This window comes from Oryctolagus cuniculus, chromosome 9 (genome assembly GCF_051225735.1).
Source record: "Oryctolagus cuniculus isolate XC-2025 breed Fujian yellow rabbit chromosome 9, ASM5122573v1, whole genome shotgun sequence".
NCBI lineage: Eukaryota > Metazoa > Chordata > Mammalia > Lagomorpha > Leporidae > Oryctolagus > Oryctolagus cuniculus.
Genome location: NC_142875.1, coordinates 100,043,335 through 100,066,592, shown reverse-complemented (window position 1 = coordinate 100,066,592; position 23,258 = coordinate 100,043,335). Strand labels below are relative to the sequence as shown.

Below are 23,258 nucleotides of genomic sequence, written 5' to 3'. Positions count from 1 at the left end.
GGTCGCGGCTCTTACCCTGGGGATGAAGGAGCAGCTGGTTTCTGATGGACCACAGTGGGCAAGAGGCCGATATCCATACCCTTCCCCATGCGGACCACCAAATGTAAGGAAAGCGGAGCAGAACACAGGAGACGGCGTAGGAGCTCACAGCCAAAATGAATTTATTCAAGAAAAAATAAACTGGCAGAGGTGGCTGACTGCTGGCACGCACACAGACCAAACATGTGGCAGAGAGCCACAGAGAGCCAGAATTTAGTAATGGGCTAGGTTTACACAGCACAAGTCAGGTAAGGGCCACGGTGGAGGAAGCGGGTGGAGCTGGGCTTCTCAGCCTTCCTCTCTGTGGGCCAGTTAGTCGGAAAAGAATGCAGAGGGTGGGGTGGCAAATAGAGGGCACGGGACCAAGCCAGCTAGGAGTGCAGGGGCCACGTCCTGTCCTTGCTCCTTCACCTCCCAAGATCCCGTCTGCCAGAATTATGCTTCTGAAACTTGGGTGTCACTGCCTTCATTTATTTCATTTTATTTATTTGAGAGGGAGAAGGACAGGCAGAGGGAGAGGGAGAGGGAGGGGGAGAGGGAGGAGGAGGGGGGAGAAGCAGAGGCAGAGGGAGAGGGAGACAGAGACAGACAGACAAACAGACACACACACACAGAGAAGAGAGTTCCCATCTGCTGGTTCACTCTCCAAATGTCCACAATGGCCAGGGCTGTGCTGCACCAGAGACAGTGGCTGGGAACTCCATCCAGGTCTTGGGGTAAAACCAGCACTTAGTATCCTAGGTAACATCAGCTCTATAAAAGTACTTTGGTCACCCAGCTTATCTTGAGGAAGATACACTGTTCCGAAGAAAAAAATTTTCTTTTTTCTGGGGCTGGCATTGTGCCACAACAGGTTAAACTGCTGCCTACACTGTGGTGTTCAAGTCCTTGTTGCTCTACTTCCAATCCAGCTCCCTGCTAATATGCTTGGGAAAGCAGCAGAAGATGGCTCAAGTGCTTGGGCCCCTGCACCCATTGGGAGACTCAGATGAAACTCCTGGTTCCTGGCTTCAGCCAGTTGCAAATGTCTGGGGAGTGAACAAGCGGTGGAAGATCTCTCTCTCTCCCTCCACCCCTCTCTCTGTAATTCTCCCTTTCAAATAAACAAATAATTTAAAAAAGAAGGGAAAGAAAGTTTTTTCGCAAACCAAGTGTCATCCTGATTACAATAATTTTTAGTATTGTTTCTCCATTAAACTTTAAGCTCTTGGAAGGCAGAATCTGCGTTTATCTTTGTGGTACTGATGACATTTAGATAGTTCTCGGCACCTATATACATTCAACAAGTCAAAGAACAGGTGAATGAACAAATACATGAATGAATGATATCTAGCAGGAAACACTGAACAGGAGTGAAGTTTAAAGAGGCTTCAAAAGAAAAAATACTCTTCCTTGTTGAAGAAGCAAGGTCATTTATATAGCTTTTTTTGTAAAGAGAATCATTTAAAAAGTGATTTTCCCACTGAATTGATGATAAGCATTCATAGTAGAAAGACCATTGTCAGGAGACCTGAAGCCTAGCCTTGTGCCATCACCAAATGATAAAGTTGGTGGTTTGTATTTATCCAGTGCTTGATATATCCCATGTGCTGCACTTGTGTTTGCTTATCTAATCTGCAAAAACAGTAGGTATCATTAACAGTCTCTTTGTATAAACAAGAAAACTGAGCCTTGCATAGGACAAGTGAATTGCCCAAGTTCCCACTCTGGCTTAGCCAAATTTGACCCCAGGAAGCTTGTTGGTGGCCCAGAGGCTGCCTTGCAGGCTGCCCAGTGGGTCTCTAACCAGTCTGCACTGGGAATCACCTTGAGGAGATTTACCGGGGCCCAGTCGCAGTTGGATGATCCCATGTGGGTGAGCTCTGATCTTGGGTGCCACTTGTAAGACGCCTCGCAGCAGCTCCTGCGTGGCCAGGGCTGAGAGCTTCTCCAGGCTCTTTCAGCCCTAAGCTGATGTGACCTCCCCAAAGCACCTTCTCTGGGCTTCAGTGTATTCTATACAAAGCAGTAGCTGACACCACTTCTCCTGCAGTAATCCTAGCTTGGACATCCAGCAATTCCCCTTGCTCCTCCTGCACCCCCAACCTCAGGCCCAGGTGAGGAGAGGGCTTCTGGGATTTCCACATTCCTCTGGACTTCTGTCTCTACACACAAGAACTGGGGCTGTGATAAGGTAAAACTGTCTGCAAAGGAAGCCAAAGCCGAGCAGCTACTTAGGAAAAACACAGGTGGCCTCCTTAGGGTGATCCTGCAGCCCCAGGGGTATCGGTCAGCTGGTTCACTATACAAGACACCGGAGACGACCCACTTGGGAAGAGAAATAGATTATTTTGGCTCATGCTCCCGGAGATTCAAGGTTGGGTGGCCCCTTGGCTCACCCCTGGGGATTGTATTCATGCTGGCGGAGTCCAGAGGTGGCTCAGAGCATTGATGGCAAAAGGTGAGAGAGCCTAGTGTCTGCCTGGGTCTCTCCCCATTCAGCCTCCAGCATTTACCCATAGACCTCACCCTCACAATCCCATGCAATCCAATAGGTTTTCAGCCTCTCAGCATGATTAATATACGGCTTTGGGGTTTATAGATATCTGCATGCATTTGGAGGCCAAATCATATTCAAACAACTGCACTGGATAGAAGGATAGGGAGCACAATAGAGTTCATGGACTGGTCATAGACCAGCCTGGGCTCTTCTGCTCTGCCTCAGTAGGACAAGGTATGAAGAAGTCAAGATTCCAGGCTGTACTCTCAGAAAGGAAACTCCACCAAGGAGAAAAAGAGAAGGTTGAGAGGAAAGTATGTAGTGGGGTAGTTGAGAAGCTGCTTGGTTCCTCTGTGCCCCATATTTCAGCGTCTAAGTTGAAATGCCAGCTCTGCTCCCAACCCCAGCTTCCTGTCAATGTGTACCCTTTGGAGGCAGCAGGTGACAGCTCAAGTAATTGGGTCCTTGCCATCCACATGGAAGACCAAGATTGAGTTCCAGGTTCCTGGCTTTAGCCTGGCCCAGCCCTGGTTGTTATAAGCATTTGGGAAGTGAAACAGTAGATGGAAGATCTCTTTCTGTGTGACTCTGCCTTTAAACAAAATGAAGATAAAGCTAAGGGGCTGGGACTGTGGTATAGTGGGTAAAAGCCACTGCCTGCAGCGATGGCATCCCTTTTGAGCACCAGTTCGAGTCCTGGCTGCTCCACTTCTGATCCAGCTCTCTGCTAATGCACCTGGGAAAGCAGTGGAAGATGGCTCAAGTTCTTGGACCCCTGAACTCATGTGGGAGACCCAGATGAAGCTCCTGGCTCCTGGCTTCAGCCTGGCCCAGCCTTGATAATTGTGGCCATTTGTGGAGTAAACTGGTGGATAAAAGATTCCTCTCTCTCTCTCTCTGCTTCTACCTCTCCTCTGTAACTCTGACTTTCAAATAAATAAATCCTTAAAAAAAGAAAAATTTTTTAAATTTATTTTTTAAAAAGATTTGTTTATTTGAAAGAGTTACAAAAAGAGAGGGAGACACACACACACACACACACACACAGAGAGAGAGAGAGAGAAAGAGAGAGAGAGATCTTTCACCTGCTGGTTCACATTTCAAATGACTGCAATGGCCAGGGCTCGACCAGGTAAAGCCAGGAGCCTGGAACTCCATCTGGGTGTCCCATGTCGGTGCAGGGGCCCAGCACTTGGGCCATCTTCCATTCCTTTCCCAGGTACATTAGCAGGGAGCCAGATAGGAAGTGGAGCAGCTGGGACTCAAATTGGTACTCATATGGGATGTGTGGGCATTACCAACAGCGGCTTAACCAGCTGCTCTAAAAATAAAATAAAAAAAAAAAAGTTTAAAAAAGAGAGCAGGCTGAGCAGATAAAAACTAGTGGTGGTTCGAGTATGTCCTATTCTCATAGGTGAACACATGGCCAAGTTCCAGTGTCCCCAGGAGGAAATGATCTAATTCTCAGGGTTCTAGGAGGGTCTTGCTTAATGCAATCTGTTCCAAGGCCAGCGAGGACCAAGGTGGCTTTAGGGTGACATCTTGGGCACCATCCAGACAAGGCTGTAAGCTCCTCTCTAAGGCGTAAAGCCCAAACCACCCAAGGAAAGTCCGACGTCCGAGAATAACCAGGACCAGCCCCTACTTCTTAGAACAAAGGCAGAGCACATACTGTTTTCGTCCTGTTGTACTTGGCACTTCATTTGAAGAAATGGAAGTGTCTCTAGTGCCTCGGCCATGCTCTCATGGCATCCCAAATTTTTCATGTAGTACTCGCCCACTTGTGGGGTGATCTCCCCAGAGGGACTCTAGCTCCAGGTAGGCAGGGGGTGTGCCTGTCTTGTATACTGCCACATTCCCAGCTCCCAGCTTAAAACATCACCCTGGGGCGCACAAATGATTGACGTAAAGGTTAGCTGGCAGTGCAGCGATACCTGCTACCTACTTCGTGGGAAAGCGCTGAGACATGAGCTGCTGTATTTATTATAAGAGCTCTCCTGGTTTAGACTAAACACGGCTTGTTTGGGTTAAAAAAGGATGTCTGCTTTTCTGACAGTTTCTTGTTTTCTTATGAAGTCCATGTTATTCTTAATAAGAGCGAACAAAACCAAACAATGGTTTTAATGTTTGGGATTCTTAATAAACATATTAATACTAAAAGCCTTCAGAGGCGGCAACCGTGTTAGTGACATGAGCCCGGCTGGCTGGAGTCCTGTTCACTGCTCCTAGGAGTCTCCCTTCCAGCAGTGAAGGTCAAAGACCTGGCAAGGGCCGTTTATCACCAACAGGAAATGTGGAAAACACCCTGCCCTTTAATCTTCAAATTACCTCCAGGAAAACAGAAAACAAAGCCATCATCAGACATTATCCACCAGGAAAGCACAGCCTTCCTTGGATGCTCAGAGCCTGCTTTTAAAGCCTCATATTTTATGATTACATCAAAACACTTAAAGCGTTTCAAAGAGTTCTTTCAGCAAGACTCACAGTGGTCACAAAAATAAATGTCATTATCTCCTTATTACAGATAAGGAGAACTGCTCGGGTTTCTACATGATTTCTCCCACAACCTCAGAAGGAGATGAGAACTCCAAATGCTGCCTCCCAGCCCTCAATGCCAGCGCCACTGCCAGCTGCTGCACCTCCAAGACAGCGCCTTCGGGTCCTGAACCTGCCCATTCTCCTGCTGCAACTTCAGAGTGCAAAGATGTAGGATGCTACTTCAAGAAGTTCATGGAAAATGCAATTAATAGATGTTGATTTTGGAGCCGGCATTGTGGCACAGTGGGTTAAGCTGCTGCTTGTCACAACTGTTATATCTTAATGTTAGCCGTCGCAAAGCACACCGGACACCAGAGTAAGGGAAAGGGTTTATTGGGGAACACCCTACAGACCGGAGTGAAGGGGCGGCGAAGGAAAAAGAGAAGGAGAATATGAGGGAAACAGAGAGGAGAGGAGCTAGCAAGGAGAGAAGATAGAGCAGAGAAGAGGAGAGAGGAGAGCAGAGCCAAGAGACCAGAGGAGGAGGCTAGAGAGAGGAACCGAGAGACAGCAGGAGAGAAGGGCCAAGAGAGCAGGTGTTCAGGAACAGGCCCTTTTAAAACTTTGCCTAAGGGCGGGCAGGGAAGCACGAGCAGCGAATCCCATTAGGATGGGGGTGGAGCCTGGCTCAGGTAGCTGGGCCATGTGGCCACCTGGCCACAACTGCGCCAGTTTCCTAACAACAACGGCATCCCATATTGGAGGCCTGGTTCAAATCCCAGCTGCTCCGCCTCTGATCCAGCTCTCTGCTAATCCACCTGTGAAGGCAGAGAAAATTCTCTCAAGTACTTGGACTCTCGCCACTCATGTGAGAGACTCAGGAGTTCCAGGTCCCTGGCATTAACTGGCCAACCCCAGCTGGGCCATTTTGCGAGTGAAACAGTGGATGAAAGATCTCTCTCTCTCTCTCTCTCTCTCTCTCTCTCTACCTTCCGTCATTCTACTTTTCAACTAAATAAAATAAATCTTGAAAAAGAGTTTATTTTGTTATAAAAAGTTTGAAATTCACACAAGAAATTCATACAAGAGGCCTTCTGAAATTCATGGAAAATGGATATTTGGAAAAACCTATCTGTGGATTTCAATTCTTTTTTGCATTAAACAAACTTCTCTTTTAGTTCCATTTCCCTCTCTTTTTCAAACTTTCTGTTTGCTTATTTTTATTTTATTTGAGAAGCAAACACAGAGACAGAAACAGAGACATCTTTCATTAGCTGGTTCACTCCCCCAAATGCCCAGGGCTGGGCCAGGCTGCACCCAGGAGCTAAAACTCAATCTGAGTCTCCCACATGGATGGCAGGGATCTAAGAACCCAAGCCACCATCTGCTGGCTCCCATTGTGTGCAGTAGCAGGAAGCTAGTTCAGAAGTAGAGTAGCCAGGACACACACCAGGCATTCCAATACAGGTGCAGACATATCAAGCAACATTTAACTGCTGTGCCAAGCCCTGCCCCATCAATTACTGTTTTTATTGTTGTTGAAGGACTTAGAGACAGAAAGAGACAGAGACAGAGAGAGAGAGAGAGAGAGAGAGAGAGAGAGAAAGAGAGGGAGAGAGAGAGTGTGTGTGTTTTTATCCTCAGCTACACTCTCCAAATGCCCTCAACAACTGGAGTTGGGCTGAGGCCAAAGCCAGGAGCTGGGAACCCCACGCAGGTGTTCCATAGAGGGTGACAGGAACCCACTTACTTGAACCATCACCCTTGGTTCCCAGGGTCTGCATTAGCAGAAAGCTTGAAATCAGGAGGCGGAGTCAAGAATCAAAACCAGGGGTTGCACTGTGATGTAGTAGGCTAAGCCTCTGCCTGCACAGCCACCATCACATATGGGCATGAGTTCATGTCCCGGCTGTTCCTCTTCCAATCCAGTTCTCTGCTAATGGCCTGGAAAGCAGCGGAAGATGGCCCAAGTGCTTGGGCCCCTGCATCCATGTGGGAGATCCAGAAGAAGCTCTTGGATCCTGATTGGCCCAGCTCTGGCCTTTGCAGCTATCTGGGAAGTAAATCAGCAGATGGAAGATCTCTGTCTCTCCCTCTCTCTGTCTATAACTCTGCCTCTCAAATAAATAAATAAATAAATCTTTTAAAAAAATCAAGACCAGACACTTAGGACATGGGCATTTAAAAAAAAAGATTTATTTTATCTATTTGAGAGACAGAGTTACAGAGAGGTAGAGCCAGAGCAAGAGAGAGAGATCCTCCATCCACTGGTTCACTCTCCAAACGATAGCAATGGCCGGAGCTGAGCTGATCCACAGCACCAGCCCCGACATCAGCATCTTAACTGCTGGACTAAATGCCTGCCCCCCCATTAATATTTGAAGCGCCCTCATATTTGTGTTTTCCTACAGTGTTCCCTGTTCCAAGGGTCCCAAGGACATTACAGAAATAAGTAACTGACCTGGCAATGGCAATAATGTTAAAAACTTAAATTTAAAATGACCACCACCAATAAACTCAAATTGGGGAGCGGCAAGCCTGCCTTTTTCATGTGTACATCTTGTTACTGTGCACAAAGTGCCCTTAGCAAGAGTGAAGTACTGATGCTTGTTCTGGAAGTAAGTGTGACCCTCTTGTCCAGGATACAAATCTCACTGTTATTGGGAGCAACAGTCAATGACTAAACATTTGTGGAGGGCTGTGTTTGTACCAGACACTTGATGCTCTAAACACTTATTCCCTCTGCAACTCTAAGAGCTTGGCATTGCTATCATCTCTATTTTATAGAAGAAACTGAGGCACCTCACGTTGTGCTCCCCTCAAGGTTGACATTGCCGTGTGGTACTGCTCCAAGGTTTAGACATGAGGGTCTTGGAGTCCAAAGCTCACACTCTTAATCATTATCTATATTGTCTCCAGACTAAAGCCGAGAAGCCAGGAACCCCGTGCAGGTTCCCCACATGAAGGAGTGACACATCCCCACATGGATGACAGGGACTCCAGTACTTGGATCATCATTGGCTGCTTCTCAGGCACATCATCAGGGAGCTAGATCAGAAGCAGAGTAGACAGGATTTGAACTGCCACTCCCAAATGGGACAAGGGCTTCCCACTGAGTCATAATGCCCACCCCCACACCTAAGTTTTTTGTTTTTTTTTTGTTTGTTTGTTTTTGTTTTTTTTTTTTTTTTTTTGGACAGGCAGAGTGGACAGTGAGAGAGAGAGACAGAGAGAAAGGTCTTCCTTTGCCGTTGGTTCACCCTCCAATGGCCGCCTGCGGCCGGCGCGCTGCGGCCGGCGCACTGCGCTGATCCAATGGCAGGAGCCAGGAGCCAGGTGCTTTTCCTGGTCTCCCATGGGGTGCGGGGCCCAAGCACCTGGGCCATCCTCCACTGCACTCCCTGGCCACAGCAGAAAGCTGGCCTGGAAGAGGGGCAACCGGGACAGAATCCGGCGCCCCAACCGGGACTAGAACCCGGTGTGCCAGTGCCGCTAGGCGGAGGATTAGCCTAGTGAGCCGCGGCGCCGGCCCCTAAGTTTTAAAAATAATGTAGATCAGTACATTTTTCTGTAATGGGCCAGTTATTAAATGTTTTAGGTTTTACTAGTTCAAGTCCCTGCTGTTCCACTACCCATCCAGCTCCCTGCTAATGCTCCTAGGAAAGCAACAGAGGAAGGCCCAAGTGCTTGGGCCCCTGCACCCACATGGGAGACTCTACCTGCCCAGCTCCATCCAGTAATTGCAGCCATTGGGGAGTGAATCAACAGGTGGACGATCTCTCTCTCTCTCTCTCTCTCTCTCTCTGTGTGTCCCTCTCTTTGTAATTCTGCCTTTCAAATAAACAAATACATCTTTTTACTTATTTATTTATTTATTTTTTTATTTATTTGAAAGGTGAGGTTACAGAAAGAGACAGAGAGACAGAGAGAGAGGTCTTCTATATGCTGGTTCACTCCCCAAATGGCCACAACAGCCGGGTCTGGACCAAGCCAGAGCTAGGAGCCAGAAGCTTCTTCCAGGTCTCCCACATGGGTGCAGGAGCTCAAGCACTTGGGGCATCTTCTGTTGGTTTCCCAGGCCACTAGCAAGGAGCTGGATTGGAAGTGGAGCAGCTGGGACTCAAAGCAGTGTCCATATGGCATGTCAGTGTCATAGGCAGAGGCTGAATCCGCTATACCACCATGCTAGCCCCAGTAAATCTTTATTTAAAAATAAACATTTTTAGGCATTGCTGGTCATGTCATTTCTTTTGTAACTATTCTGCTGTCTTGTAGGGCAAAATGGCCTCGGACAATACAATGACCAGGGCTGTGTCTCAATACAACTTTATTTATAAAACAGAGGTCCAGCCTTAGCCTGTGAGCTATAATTTCTTCATCCACTGTAAACTGTTTGTGACAGGCTTGAGGGGCAGGGAAATACTCTCAATCAGCCTGTTAGTGGACAGACTGCACCTCCCGTCACCCCTTTAGTCCCCACTCCCCACCAGTAGAGTTTTCACTGCTGACCAAGCCAAGAATTTTTCCAAAGCCTTTCACCTTAAGTTTAGTTCAGCAAAAATATTTTTCAATTCAGTTTCCTTTGGGGCTTCATACATCAGTTTAAAAGGAGAAAAATCAATGACAAAGTGAAAGCCGACATAGTGGTTGTAACAACAACCAGTAATTAGGAAATTCTTTAAACACATTCTACCCAGAAGCCCTGACCCTCTTTCTAGACCACTTCCCATATACTGCCATCTCAGTCTTCACAGGCGATTTGCAATATACATTCAGGTGGATTAGAAAACTACAAAGAGGGAGCAGAGCAGGCATTTGGCCTAATAGTTAAAAAGATGCCTGCGTCCCACGCTGGAGTACCTTGGGCTGCATTCCCAGTGCCAGCCACTGACTCCTGCTCCCTGCTAACGTGGACCCTGGAAGGGAAGCTGTGATGACTGAAGTGGTAGCGTTCCTCAATCCAGGGAGACCTGGATTGAGTTGCTGGCTCCTGGTTTCAGTCCTGGCCATTTGCAGGCATTTGGGGAGTAAACTAGTGCATAGGGGCATGCACACACTCTCTCTCTTTTCTCTCTCTCTCTTTCTTTCCCTCCACCCCCCCCCCCACCGCACCTCCCTCCTTCTCTCCTTTCTCTCTCTCTCTCTCTTTTTTTTTTTTTTTTTTTTTGACAGGCAGAGTGGACAGTGAGAGAGAGAGACAGAGAGAAAGGTCTTCCTTTTTGCCGTTGGTTCACCCTCCAATGGCCGCCGCGGCTGGCGCGCTGCGGCCGGCACACCGCGCTGATCCGATGGCAGGAGCCAGGAGCCAGGTGCCAGGTGCTTTTCCTGGTCTCCCATGGGGTGCAGGGCCCAAGCACCTGGGCCATCCTCCACTGCACTCCCTGGCCACAGCAGAAAGCTGGCCTGGAAGAGGGGCAACCGGGACAGAATCCGGCGCCCCAACCGGGACTAGAACCCGGTGTGCCGGCGCCGCTAGGCGGAGGATTAGCCTAGTGAGCTGTGGCGCCGGCCCCTCTCCTTTCTTCCTCCCCCTCTCGGTCTTTCTGCCCCTCAGAAATTATTTTAAAATCCTGGTGACAGAGCCAGTCACCTCTGGCAGGAAGCCGTGAAGTGGGCAGGGTAAACACCCCTTGCTCCCAACAGTGACTGCTTTCCTTTGAGAACAAGGAACACACAAATGGAAGAAGAAAGGCTTTTCCTCCTCTTGATCAAGGCATTGAGCTCTTGGTTTTGACATAACACTGGCAAATCCTGCTGGGCTGCCTCCCTGACCCAATTTCTCTGTAGAATGTGTCCTTAAACGGAGTGTTCAGGACTGTTCCTGGGCTTCTCTGCGTGCTCATAAGACCTGGTGGGAACAGGCGTAGTTCAGCAGAGAGCCCCAGACTCTGGACCCGGGAAGCTCCCTTCTCATTATTCCGCTGAGAAGGGAAGCGACTTGGCCAGAACTGTGCGATTTCTGCTCAAGTCAGATCATCCTATGACCTTGGAGCTATGGCGATGAACCGGGCAGCACACACTTAGTCAATGTGAAGGCAATCTGCTCACACCCCGCAGACTTCCTCTCTCACCCAGGACGAGACTCCTTTAGGTGAAATCAGCCACATTAAACAGCACCTCCCTCCAGCGGGGACACAGAACTGCCTGCGTTTTCAGAGGCGTGAAGGTGGCCTCCATATAACTCCCCACCTCCCTCCCATGGGGCACTAGGAGTCACACAGGGTGCTCTGTCTCCTGCAGCCTCAACTCCCCCTTTCTGTGTGTTGTCCTCCCTCTTAGTCATCAAATGACGGATCACTTTGACCAAGACTCATAGCCATTAGTTACCAAAATTAGGTCTTTGCATTTTAAACCAGTTATCTCGTCATGTGGAATTAAAGGCACTTCCTCATGTCTTAGAGCGCTCTGGGTGATGGGAAGCAACTAACACGGTGTTGTTATTGTAGAAAACTCCTAGGCTCACTAAGCCTTCGCCTGACCCCTGAAAGTGAGATGAAATGAGCATATTCTCTGGTACTGGCAGAGAGAGGCAAAGAGAGATCAAAAGAGTGTCACGTCTGGTCTCTCCACTCCAAAGAGCTCGGCTCACCCCATCCCTCTGCAGGTTGGGTTAACAGAAATGCAGTGAAGGCGCTCCGGGGCCAAGCTCTGAGCCTCATCACAGGTTGTCTCCTGCCCTAGCACGGGCCTCCCCAGCAGGTCTCTTCCTTCCTCGCATCCTCCAGCTTCCACCCATCTACCCCTTCTGATTCTGCTCCATCTCCCAGATCAGCGTTTCCAATCTTAACCCCTTCGTACAAATTCATGTGGGTGGCATGGCCCAAGCACTTGGCCCATCCTCCGCTGCCTACCCAGACACATTAGCAGGGAGCTGGATTGGATGTGGAACAGCCAAGACTTGAACCTGCACCCATATGGGATGCCAGTGTCACAGCTGCAGCTTAACCTGCTGCCCCACAGCACCAGCCCTCAAATGTCTTACTTTCTCTGGCTCTCAAATTAAATAAATAATTCTTTAAAGTTAGTGGGGAAATGGAATTAAAAGTTAATTTTATGCAAAAGGTTTGAAATCCATGAAGCTTTATCATAATAATATTTTCTGTGAACTTTTAAAAAATTTATTGAGAAAGAGAGAGTCAGAGAGTGAGTTATCATCTGCTGGTTCACTCCCCAAGTGCTCACAATGGCTGGGGGCCGGGACAGCAGCTAAGGCTGGGAGTCAGAAGCTCAATCCATGTCTTCCATGTGGTTGTCCAGAACCTGACCACCTGAGATATCACTCCTGCCTCCCAGGGTGCCCAGAGTGGGAAACTAGAGTCAGAAGCCAGAGGCAAATATTAGGCCAGGCACTCTGATATAGGACATGAGTGTCTTACCTGTTAGGCCAAACACCCAGTCCTCCTTGAATTTTTGAAAACTCCTCATATCTTATAAAAATATTGGGAATGGATTGCCTTGGGAATTTACAATCTTCCTTGTATCTAATGAAGAACTTTGTTGGGGTGATTTGAGCAATGGCTTCTATCAGAAAAAAAAAAAAACATAGTATGCTGTGAGAATTGTATCTCAACAAAGTTGTAAAGAACTAACACTGAAGATGATGATAGTGATGCTACTATCATTATTAATAATATTTTCACTGAAGAACATTTTACAGATAGTAAAGCTTTTTCAGGAACATTTTCTTCCTTGACCTCATTTGCATTGTGACATTGTAGGGCAGATACTATGATCCCCAAGATACAGGTGAGGTCGCTTGTTGAAGGCCTCACGGATAGAAAGTTAAATGGACCTCCCTTTCCAGGGTTGCCCTTTCTACTCTACTCTGCTGCTTAAAAAATAAATGAATCATGCATTGAAAGCAACTAATCACACACTGCTTCAAACTGTCTCTCCACTGGGAAGGAGTTAATTCTTGACTTCCATTGTTTTGTCCTTTGAAATTTTTAAAATTTCTAATACAAAGAACATCTCATACAGATAGCACAAGAAGAGCATCAGAGTTAAGCCATTTGGAATCCTTTGGGGATTCCAAATCCTTTAGGGTCCCTGGAAGCTCCTTTCTCCCCTACATTCTAACACATCTATTATAGCATAAATGCAAATCTTAAAGCTTATTCACAAAGCAAAGAAAACAGTACTAACAATGCAGATTGTGTGTTTGCACTTTGAAATTATTTTGATGCAAGGAAATGTTCTATAATTGTATATATTTAAATTTATTTATTTATTTATTTGAGAGGCAGAGAAAGAAAGAGAGATATTCCTTATTCTGGTTCACTTCCCAAATGCAACCACCAGCACTGAGCTAGGAGGAAGCTGGGAGCTGAAAACTCAATCCAGGTCTTCCACATGGGTGGGAGAAATCTATCACTTGAGTCATTACCATTGCCTCCCAGATCCTTAGCAGGAAAGTGGAATTGGGTGCCAGAGGTGGATATGGAACCCAAACACTCTGATATGGGACATGGACATCTTAACCAAAGGCCAAACACCCAGCCCTAGAGTCGATCTACATTTGTATACAAATGTTCATACCTGGTTACAAAGTCAAACGTTTTGCAGTTAAATCCCTATGAAATGCTTGCAATTTACTTCAACTGATTAGGTGGTGAATTTTATTTTACTTAATCATTGCAATGGTATAAAAATCCCAGGCTCAGATATTATTTTTATCACACTACAGACTTGTTTTAAATTGCAGTATGTAACTTTATAAAGCCAATGTTAGCAACTATTGAACCTCATAATGACAATTGTAAAATAATCATGAAACTGTAAATCACCAAAATTTGTTTAAGGTATCATAATGAGGATTATGGAAACACAGTGCAAATTTGGCAACATCATGGAAGCCAATAGAACTTGAAGTTACAGGAATTAAAAAATAATTTACCTATTTGAAATGGCCTTTTATGAATATCAAGCCTACAACTTGGTATATTTGAATAAGTGGTGATGACCTGGTTTTGCAAACACAGTTTATTCAAGTAGAAAGTAGGCAGAAGTTGGCGTCATCCTGGAAGATCAAGGCTTTAGGCATTTGGAGAAAAAAGAATAAAAGAAAAAAGAATGAAGCTCTGAGAGCCAGGGATATGAATAGTATGCAATGTTGAAGTCATGGCAGTATTATTTATCTTTTTTTCTGAGTGTGATTTCTAACCTTCAGAGATTTTTTAAATGATATTTAAAGTTATAAGATGAAAAAATTTTCCATTTTTTACTTGTTCCCTTAGGCCAGGCCCAACCCTGGTTATTGTGGGGATCTGGGGAATGGACCAGCAGATGGGTACTGTGGGGTATGTGTGTGTGTGTATGTGTTTATGTGTGTCTTTACCTCTCAGATAAATAAAATAAACGTTTAAAATTATGATACTTATTATTTCTCTTTTTGCTTATCTGTCAAGAAGCTCAAAGGTCAACTGCAGTAACTATTTTCAAACTAGAGTTTCTATAAAAACTCTCTTTAATTATGGTGACTTTTTAAAAAATCCTTTTCAGAATTCAGGGGAAAATATATGTAACATAACCAATTGGATAAATCACCCTTATTTGATATAGTACAAGTTATGTACCACAAGAAAAAAGCAGCAGAGTGAACTGAGGATTCGTAGAAATAAAGGATAGTGTGGGAGATGAGGGGAGTAGGGCAGTTTCTGGAAAGAGGCATCTAGGCTAAGGGGAATAGAGCTGAGAATGTGTGAGATACTTGGGGGAAACCAATTCTGATTCAAGAATGTAAAACCAGAAAATGTTACTCCCTCCATGAATTCTACACAGACCAAAAAAAAAAAAAAGCTCTTCTTCAATAAGATTCATATTGATTACGCTCTACCAATAAGCAGGATAACAATTTTAGGAGACTAAGAAGTCAAAGGAAAAACAGAATTAAAAGATAAGTTTAGGCCGCCGCCACAGCTCTCTAGGCTAATCCTCTGCCTGTGGCGCCGGCACCCCAGGTTCTAGTCCCGGTTGGGGAGCCAGATTCTGTCCTGGTTGCTCCTCTTCTAGTCCAGCTCTCTTCTGTAGCCCGGGAAGGCAGTGGAAGATGGCCCAAGTGCTTGGGCCCTGCATCCGCATGGGAGACCAGGAGGAAGCACCTGGCTCCTGGCTTCGGATCGGCAGGCCGCAACGCACTGGCTGTAGCGGCCACTTGGAGGGTGAACCAACAGAAGGAAGACCTTTCTCTCTGTCTCTCTCTCTCACTGTCTAACTCTGCCTGCCAAATAAATAAATAAATAAATAAAGCTAAGTTTATTTTGGGGCAAAGATATCGAACGTCATGTATAGTTTTCTCATGATATGCCTGTTGCATGAACTTTTCGGAGATACCACGTATGTTCATCTTACTTATTTGTGAGCTCACAGACTCAGAGAGACATATCAGTAGTTTTAGCATGGCCACAACAAGCAGCAATAAATCTTGAGGAACAAACAAATGCCTTTCAGCCAATTTGCTCTCAGTAACTGCTTTACAGTTGTGCTCCTCCAGGTCACTCTGGCTTCGGGACATTTTGGTTTTACACCTATTCAAGATATTATAAGGGTTCCCTGTATGCACTGCCTGCTCTATTGAGCACAAAGTAATTTTTTTTTCTTTAGGGGCCAGGATTTATTCTTTAAGGATGGAAGGCTGAGGAATTAAGAGGAAACATGATTTAGGATCATGGAATTTAAGGGGCAAAAGCTGGAGGGAAAGGAGGCAATGCTCTTTTTTATGTGTGAAGGAAATGCAAAGTTGAGTTGTGGGTTCATGCTTGAATAATCAGAATCAGAAGAGCTGGCCAAGTGAGAGTGTAAGACTAGTTCAACAGTTAACCACAAAGTGCTCCAATGCCCAGATGACACATTAAGCATGTTTCTAGAGTATGTGCTCAAGAGCAAAGAGAGTTCGGTGACACTGGAAATCTAAACAAGACTGAACCATCAGAGTCGTCTCATTGGCTCTATATAGCCCAGTTGCCATGATCCGCTGTTGTTCACAATCATTAACTGGTCAGAAATCAATTTAGAGAGTCACAAGCAGAAATTTTTAAAAATGTGAACTAGATACATGTACATCTGTCTATATCTGTTAGTATTACTTCACAAAACTTTAGTTTTAGTTCATATCAGATACAAATATGTCAATGTATGTTCTGGGATAGAATGCAAAGGAGCACCAGCCCCTTTACTCATACATGATTATGGGCAATCAGACATTAGACATTTGGGAAACACAGGGTCCCTGAGTTAAACAGATCTTTCAAAGGTTTGGCTTTTCATGGTACAATAATTTTAAAATTTGTACTCATTCACTATCAATCTCATCATAAGACTTTCAGTATTGAGAAACTGAAGCTCTAGCAGTAGATACACATTTTCTAACTACTATTTCCCACTTGAAGTCTTTTTTTTTTTTTTTTTTTGACAGGCAGAGTGGACAGTGAGAGAGAGAGAGAGAGACAGAGAGAAAGGTCTTCCTTTTGCCGTTGGTTCACCCTCCAATGGCCGCCGCGGCCGGCGCACTGCGGCCGGCACACCGCGCTGATCCAGTGGCAGGAGCCAGGTGCTTCTCCTGGTCTCCCATGGGGTGCAGGGCCCAAGTACTTGGGTCATCCTCCACTGCACTCCCTGGCCACAGCAGAGAGCTGGCCTGGAAGAGGGGCAACCGGGAAAGAATCCGGCGCCCCGACTGGACTGGAACCCAGTGTGCTGGTGCCGCAAGGCGGAGGATTAGCCTAGTGAGCTGCGGTGCCGGCCTCCCACTTGAAGTCTTAAGAATCACACTGGCAACAATAATTGTACCTGGTCTGTCTGGAAGTGACAGATGTGTTTTATTTTCCAAAAAAACTCTGTAAAATACACGTCTACATAACTACAGTTTGCTCATAGGTATTTCAAGCAAAGAAAATACCCTCTGAAAATAAAAATAAAAACACGAATTCAGCTCACAACTCAGGCAGAGTATTTTCCTGGAGACAAATAAGGCACTTACTTATGCAGCAGGCGTGCTTTCTGCATATGTACTCTCTTTATACAGAATATTAACGGGAAGTATACCTAAGGATTGAACTTTAATAAAAGTAATAGCTTTCATTGCTTTGTGTGGAACTCTCTCAAGTAGCAGAGGCTTTGTTTCTTTTCCTCTTTTTAAAAGAAAGATTTATTTATTTGAAAGGCAAAGTTACAGAGAAAGAGGGAGAGAAATGGTCGCAACTTCAGAGCTGAGCCAGGTGGAAGCCAGGAGCCAGGAACGCCACCCAAATCTCCCACCAGGATGCAGGGGTCCAAGCATCTGGGCCATCTTCTGCTGCTTACCCAGGTGCATTAGCAGGGAGCCAGATAGGAAGAGGAGCAGCTGGAACTGGAACCCAAGCTTCTATGTGGGCTGTCGGCTTATCTCCCAGCGCCCTGCCGCCGGCCCTACTTTCTACCTTTTTAAGCTGAAAAGGCACAGCTTGGTAACTTTACCCTGATTCACGCTGAGCCACCGTTGTTTTTCTGCATCAATGGCTCAAATGTCATCACACTGCCACGAAAGTTGTTTTGAAATTACAGAGCCCCTGAAAGGGTCTCAGAATGGCCCAAGGGATTCGAGGACCCCATCTGAACTGAGTACTACCGCATTCAAAAATCCCAGTTCTCTTTCTCTTCGAAATTATTAATGCTTGCGACTTAGTATTGTAGGTTTCATCACAGAAGCGCCACAGAAAAGACAGGACAAGGTGTCGAACACATTCAAGAGGGATAATCCCACCACGGGTGCAGCCTAAAGGCTCAAGAAGGAAGCAAACCGCTCCTAGAACAAAAAACAAGATTCAGACAGAAGGCACTGGCTTGTCGTTACCATTGGCAACGATCCTCGCTGAGAGGCGCGCGGCGATCGACTTATGATGTCTGCGTGGCTCGCCCGGAGAAGACGGCGGGGGTGGGGGAAGGCAGCGGCCGGAAGGCCTCCCCGGACCGGCGGTCGCCGTGGGGTTTCCGCTGTGAGGCGGCTCGTTCGTTCTGCAATCTATTGAGAGCGGCTTCTGGGAGCCCCGTGTTGATATTGGGGCGGGAGGGAAGATGGCGGCCGTGGCGGCAGGCGGCCTGGTGGGAAAGGGGCGCGACATCAGCCTGGCGGCCCTGCAGCGCCACGACCCTTATATCAACCGCATCGTGGACGTGGCCAGCCAGGTGGCTCTGTACACCTTCGGCCATCGAGCCAACGAGTGGGTGCGTGGGGGCGCGACGGGGCTGTGCAGAGCAGGGCTGGGGTGGGAGCCTCGGAGCTGGAGCCCCGTGAGAGCGGGGCGACTCTGACGCCCTGGAAGGTGGATGGTGGTGACCTGAGGCACGAGGCCTGGGGGGTTGGGGGAAGGGAGGCTGCTCCAGACGCCACCTGGAGCTGGGGACTTAGATTTGTGAGATGCCCCAGGCCGGGGGCGAACAGCCCGGGCAGGTGCGGGATCCTGACAGCTGAAGGGAAGAAAGGACTTGATGCCTCGAGGCTGCCAGGCGGGTGTGCTCCACAAAGGGAAGCCCAGCCTTGTTACTGTCAGCCTGGCTGGGGAGGAGGCAGGGGTGGGGACGAAAGGAAGGCGGGCGTTCTGCGGGGAAGAGAACTCCGTGGGCGAAGGGGCGGGCTCCGAAGTTGTAACCTCGGGGGAAGCGCCGAGAGAAGAGCAAACGGTGGGGAATTCAAGACAAAATGGGGCTGGGACTGACGCCCTTGGGAGGATGAGTCCGCCACAGCCCACCGATAGTGGAGTCCGTTTGGGAGCCCAAGTATTTTGGTGCTCTTTTCAAAGCTTTGCCCCGGGAAATAGAAGAGGGATGAAATTTAATTTTGCTCAGAATTATGAGGGGATAGGAACGCAAGACCCTCGAGTCCTGTTGCAGAAATTGAGTGTAATTTTGTAACCCACCCACTTGAACATAAACGTAATAACCTTTTTTTTAATCTCCTAATGGTTTTGATGCCAAATAAAATGGACCTGTCCACTTGATAACCACCCAGCCATTATTTTAAAGTTACAGAACGATATAAAGAACATAGCGTGGGTGCATGGATTTCAGATGAATTTTTTATGTGCTCTCTGAGTTGGTGACAAACATCAAAATTGGAAAACATCCCTATTGGGCAAATCCATATGTTTTTAAACACCCGCGTTCAAAAGTCTACTTATCTCCAACGTGAATCCTCAGCAACCTATGGTAAAAACTCACTGAAAACCATTAACACAGAAAAAGAAGCAAAAGTGGTAGAGAAGAGTTGTGCCTCAAGTTCTTAGTTGAGGAAGTTTACTGAAAGGGGATAAAGAATTAGGTCTGCTCTCCTAATAGCCAAACCCTTGAGGAAAATGGAGTTTTTCATACTCATTTATCTGTAGTACGAAGTATACTACTTGACTGAAAGAGATTATTTCCTGCTCGTTTCCAGGAGAGTTTATCACCTGAGTCTTTAAAAAACATTGAGCTACATAGCGGACACCTTCCACGGTGATTAAAAATACATAAAAAGCCATTCTACACATGGCTATTTGTGGAAAAACACCGAAGTTATAACAGCTCTGTAAGATAATTCTGTAGGGGCCGTTGGGGCTGGCAGTATATCCTGTCAACTGATTGGACACTGGGAGTGGAGTCTGGAGAAGGCTGGGGAATTGTTAACAGAGGGAACAGAGCATTTCTCTTGATAATGATCGTTTCCTGTGGGCTTTTGACAGTTACCTGTGTGATAGGTACCTTTGACAACAGTCAGGGAAGTGTGCTAGCTACCCATGAAGCCCTTCCACAAAAGCCTCATCAAAAGGCACGAGTGTCACACTGCATTGTTTGCAGGAGTTACGTTTTCCTGCCTCCTGGACTTGTTGCCTCCAGACAAGGCATAATTCATTCAGTAAAAGGTCATTCTTTCAAAGTACTAATCTTCAAGGCTGTGGTCTCCAGGAAAGGAGAGACCCAGTTCACTGTAGTGCGGCTGCCGGGGGCCAGCTGTCACCGTGTGCCACTTCTCAGGTCCCTGGATGGGAGCCTTTTGACTGAAAACACAATACAAATATAAAGAACATTCTTGAGAATGGAGAAGAAAGTATTGCAAGGAGGCAGGTGGGGTGTAAAGGAGGGAATTCCTACACTAACAATAAATGAAGGTGACTTTAGGCGTTCAGAGGAGGAGAAATTAGGAATGAAGGGAGGACAGAGAAGGAACAGGAAGGATGGTCTCATGGCCAAGGGAGAGCTTTAGAAGTAGACCTACTCCCCTTTGCCTGTGTGTCAGCTGAAGACCAAAACTCTGCTCATTATTATCTTCCACTTCTCAGTCCTACAAAAAGTGGCCGTCAGCTGGAGTTATCTCTGCCTGGTGGTATCTCTGCCACGGCAGTGCCTTGGGGACATTCTTACATTTAAGGGTAGAGGCCAGTGACGCTGCTGAACATCCTACATTGCACAGGACAGAGCCGAGGTCAAAGAGTTACCTGATCCCAGACAGCAGAAATGTGGAGCCTGGGAAGCTGCCTCAGAGGGGTCTTCTGAGCTCTAGGATGCCAGAGTGACTCAGGGTTAGACATTACCGCCCATCCCATCTACGGCCATACCACCCTGAACGCGCCTGATCTCGTCTGATCTTGGAAGCTAAGCAGGGTCGGGCCTGGTTAGTACTTGGATGGGAGACAGTACATCCCGCCTGTCCAAACCTCTGGGTGGTGAGGCCTGGGCAGTTGATGCTGCATCCATGATGGGGAGACAAATCAGGAAAGAGAAATTGAGACCCACTTTCTCAATATTTTAATCTAGAATAGTCGATAGAGATTGTTTTGAAACTGTCAAATACTGTTGAATCCTAGTAATTTGCAAATCAAAACTATTTTCCATTCTGTTATTTTGAATTTTGAGCTGATCTTTTGAAAGCACTTGCATTTTGTAGTAGAGTGTGTAATATCGCATCATTAAGTTTGTACTTTTAAATTTTAAGCTAAAATATCCTAGGACTGTCAACTAAACTAAATACTTGAACATGGAAGTCCTCCATAGTTGGAATATCTGAGGAAGATCTTACAAAATCCTTAAGTCATTTGTCGCACCACCAACCTGACTTTGCTCAGAAAGAAAAGGAAAAAACCTGTTGTCCTTTATAACTGTGGAGGGACCAGAAAACCGAGTGGATTTCAGCTGGTTTAGCCATCACAGAACAGAAATTTACATTTCCAAAGCCCCTTTTATCCAGGTATCATTGATTGCTTAAAATAGGATTTTTTTTTTCATTCGAAGATCTGAGTGGTGAACACTGGTATCTCTTTTCAGTGGAGAAACTGAGACAGAATAATGAAGCAGCGATCCCAGTGTGATGGGCTACCCACTCCAGGTCCTGTGTTGTAATTAACTGAAACTGTTCCTTTCTGTGAACAAAGTCATAAGAATTACTTGTTATGAGTTAAAGAATAATTCCAAGAAAAGCTACCTTTTACATTTCTGATCTGGATTTTTCAAAACTAAAGATTTTGTTTTTTTAAGAAAAAGGAGTTTCTGTTGATATCAAGGAAGGAAGGGAATAAGTCAGAAGCTGTTAGCCCTGTGCACTGATGAATATAAACACTCTTGGATCTCTGAGGTACAAACTGTCCAAAGTCAAATGCTGGAAGACAGGAAAATCTTTTGGCCTTGTAGTGAGTGATCCTGACAATGCTCATAGATCCTTCAAAGTCCACCACCTGCATCCTGGCTTCAGTTTCCTAGCAATGTAACTGAGGACATGAAGATTTTGTGAACTAGTAAGTACTTGCCAGTGTCACCAATTAAAGCTTGAGGGATGCTCACATATTCTTAGCCTGGGTAGCATTGTAGTGTGGTGGCCAGTTTCTTAAGGATTACCATGTGGTGGCTAGAGGTTATGTGGTTCTTCATGCTCAAAGTGCACCCGGAAATGGGTGTCTCAACAGATAGGAATTGACCATGTTTGTTTACAGAAAAAGACAAGTAATCTCCTGGTGTGTGTGTTTGTCTAGTGTTTTTCAAAGTGCTGTGGCAAGTGGGCCATATTTGAGAAATAAGGATACTTAATACATTGGAGTGATTTATCTAAGCTTAATCGTAAATCTAGTTTCAGGATGAACTCTTATGTTCTTACCTTAGCTAATATGTTAAAGAAAAGACTGTCTAAGTTAATTGTTATATTCTTATTTATAATTATACATTCTATAGTACTAAACATCTTGAGATAAAAAGTCTGATTGCTAAGAAATGATGTTTTTCCATAGGCATTTACTCCTAACCTCTGGTAACAGTTGATATGATTTTGGCTAAAGTGGGTTTTGTTTTCGTGGCTCCTAGTACACTTCCATGGGCAAGAGTATGTTACTGGACTAAGGCAAACTGGCATGCATCTGAATCACCTGCACAGTTTAATGAAAACTGAATCACTGGCCACCATCCCCAGGACGTGGGACTCAGTAGGTTTGGGCTAGGGCCCAGGAATTTGCATTTCTTCCAGGTGAAGCTGATGCAGCTGAACTGGGGTCCGTGCTTTGAGACCTGCTGAGTTAGGGTGACCAAGAAAGTGGCTGAAGTGACCTGAGCATGTGAAAGGTCATGCTTTCTTAAAGAACATGATTTTCACCAAAGTTGCATAATTTTGAATGATTATGGTAATGAATATTATTAATAAACTTTCAGGGGATTAAGTGGAATATTGAAATTCAAGTACATAGCAAAAGTTACATTTTAAGTGCTGAATTGTAATTGACTAATAAAACAAATGGAAACTCACACACATACACACACACACACACTCACACACTCCTGTTTAATACGCATTGTGTTGATAAACTTTGTCATCAGGACCTGGGTTCCTGCCTTTGGAGAAATGCAAAAGACATGCCAAATGAACTAACCAAACTGTCATTTGAACTTTACCTCCGCCCACAGGTCTTCGCAGGCAGCTTTCTTGTGTAATACTTTTGTCTAACTTTATTTCAGAGGCCTTGGGTGAGAGTTTGACTCCAAGTATTCCACACTAAGGAGATGATTTATGTCAGAAAACAGTACAACACCATTCCCCCTTCTATCCAGCATTCAGAGTAGAGTAATTGACAGATGATCTGCCCTCCTGTGTGACAGGATTTCGCAAGAGCACATGAACTAAGAAAGTGAAGGATAATGAAAAGCAGGCATTGTAGAGTGTAGCTTGCTATGTACGCAAGTTGGTGGATGGAGGAAGTCTCTTCTTTCTAGTGAAATCCACAGGCACACTTGTTTTCTCCTCATTTCAGCTAGAGGAGTGTTGCTGTTTGTATTT

At 45.9% G+C, this 23,258-nt stretch overlaps 2 protein-coding genes across 19 annotated transcripts in view; one reads left to right on the top strand and one right to left on the bottom strand.

Moving 5' to 3' along the window:
* CACNA1C (calcium voltage-gated channel subunit alpha1 C) overlaps window positions 1-23,258 on the bottom strand; it is a 740,475-nt gene that overhangs the window by 693,522 nt on the left and 23,695 nt on the right. The gene's annotated exons all lie outside the window — the stretch shown is intronic.
* The window catches only part of DCP1B (decapping mRNA 1B), a 55,427-nt gene continuing 50,039 nt past the window's right edge, over window positions 17,871-23,258 (top strand). The window contains exon 1 of one of the 5 annotated variants that reach the window (XM_089304497.1): window positions 17,871-18,196. In XM_089304497.1, the coding sequence (XP_089160623.1) occupies window positions 18,047-18,196 (150 nt within the window). In that variant the 5' untranslated portion in view covers window positions 17,871-18,046. The remainder of the gene's footprint in view (window positions 18,197-23,258) is intronic. The other 4 variants (XM_008259808.5, XM_089304496.1, XM_089304495.1 and 1 more) reach the window with 4 other exon arrangements.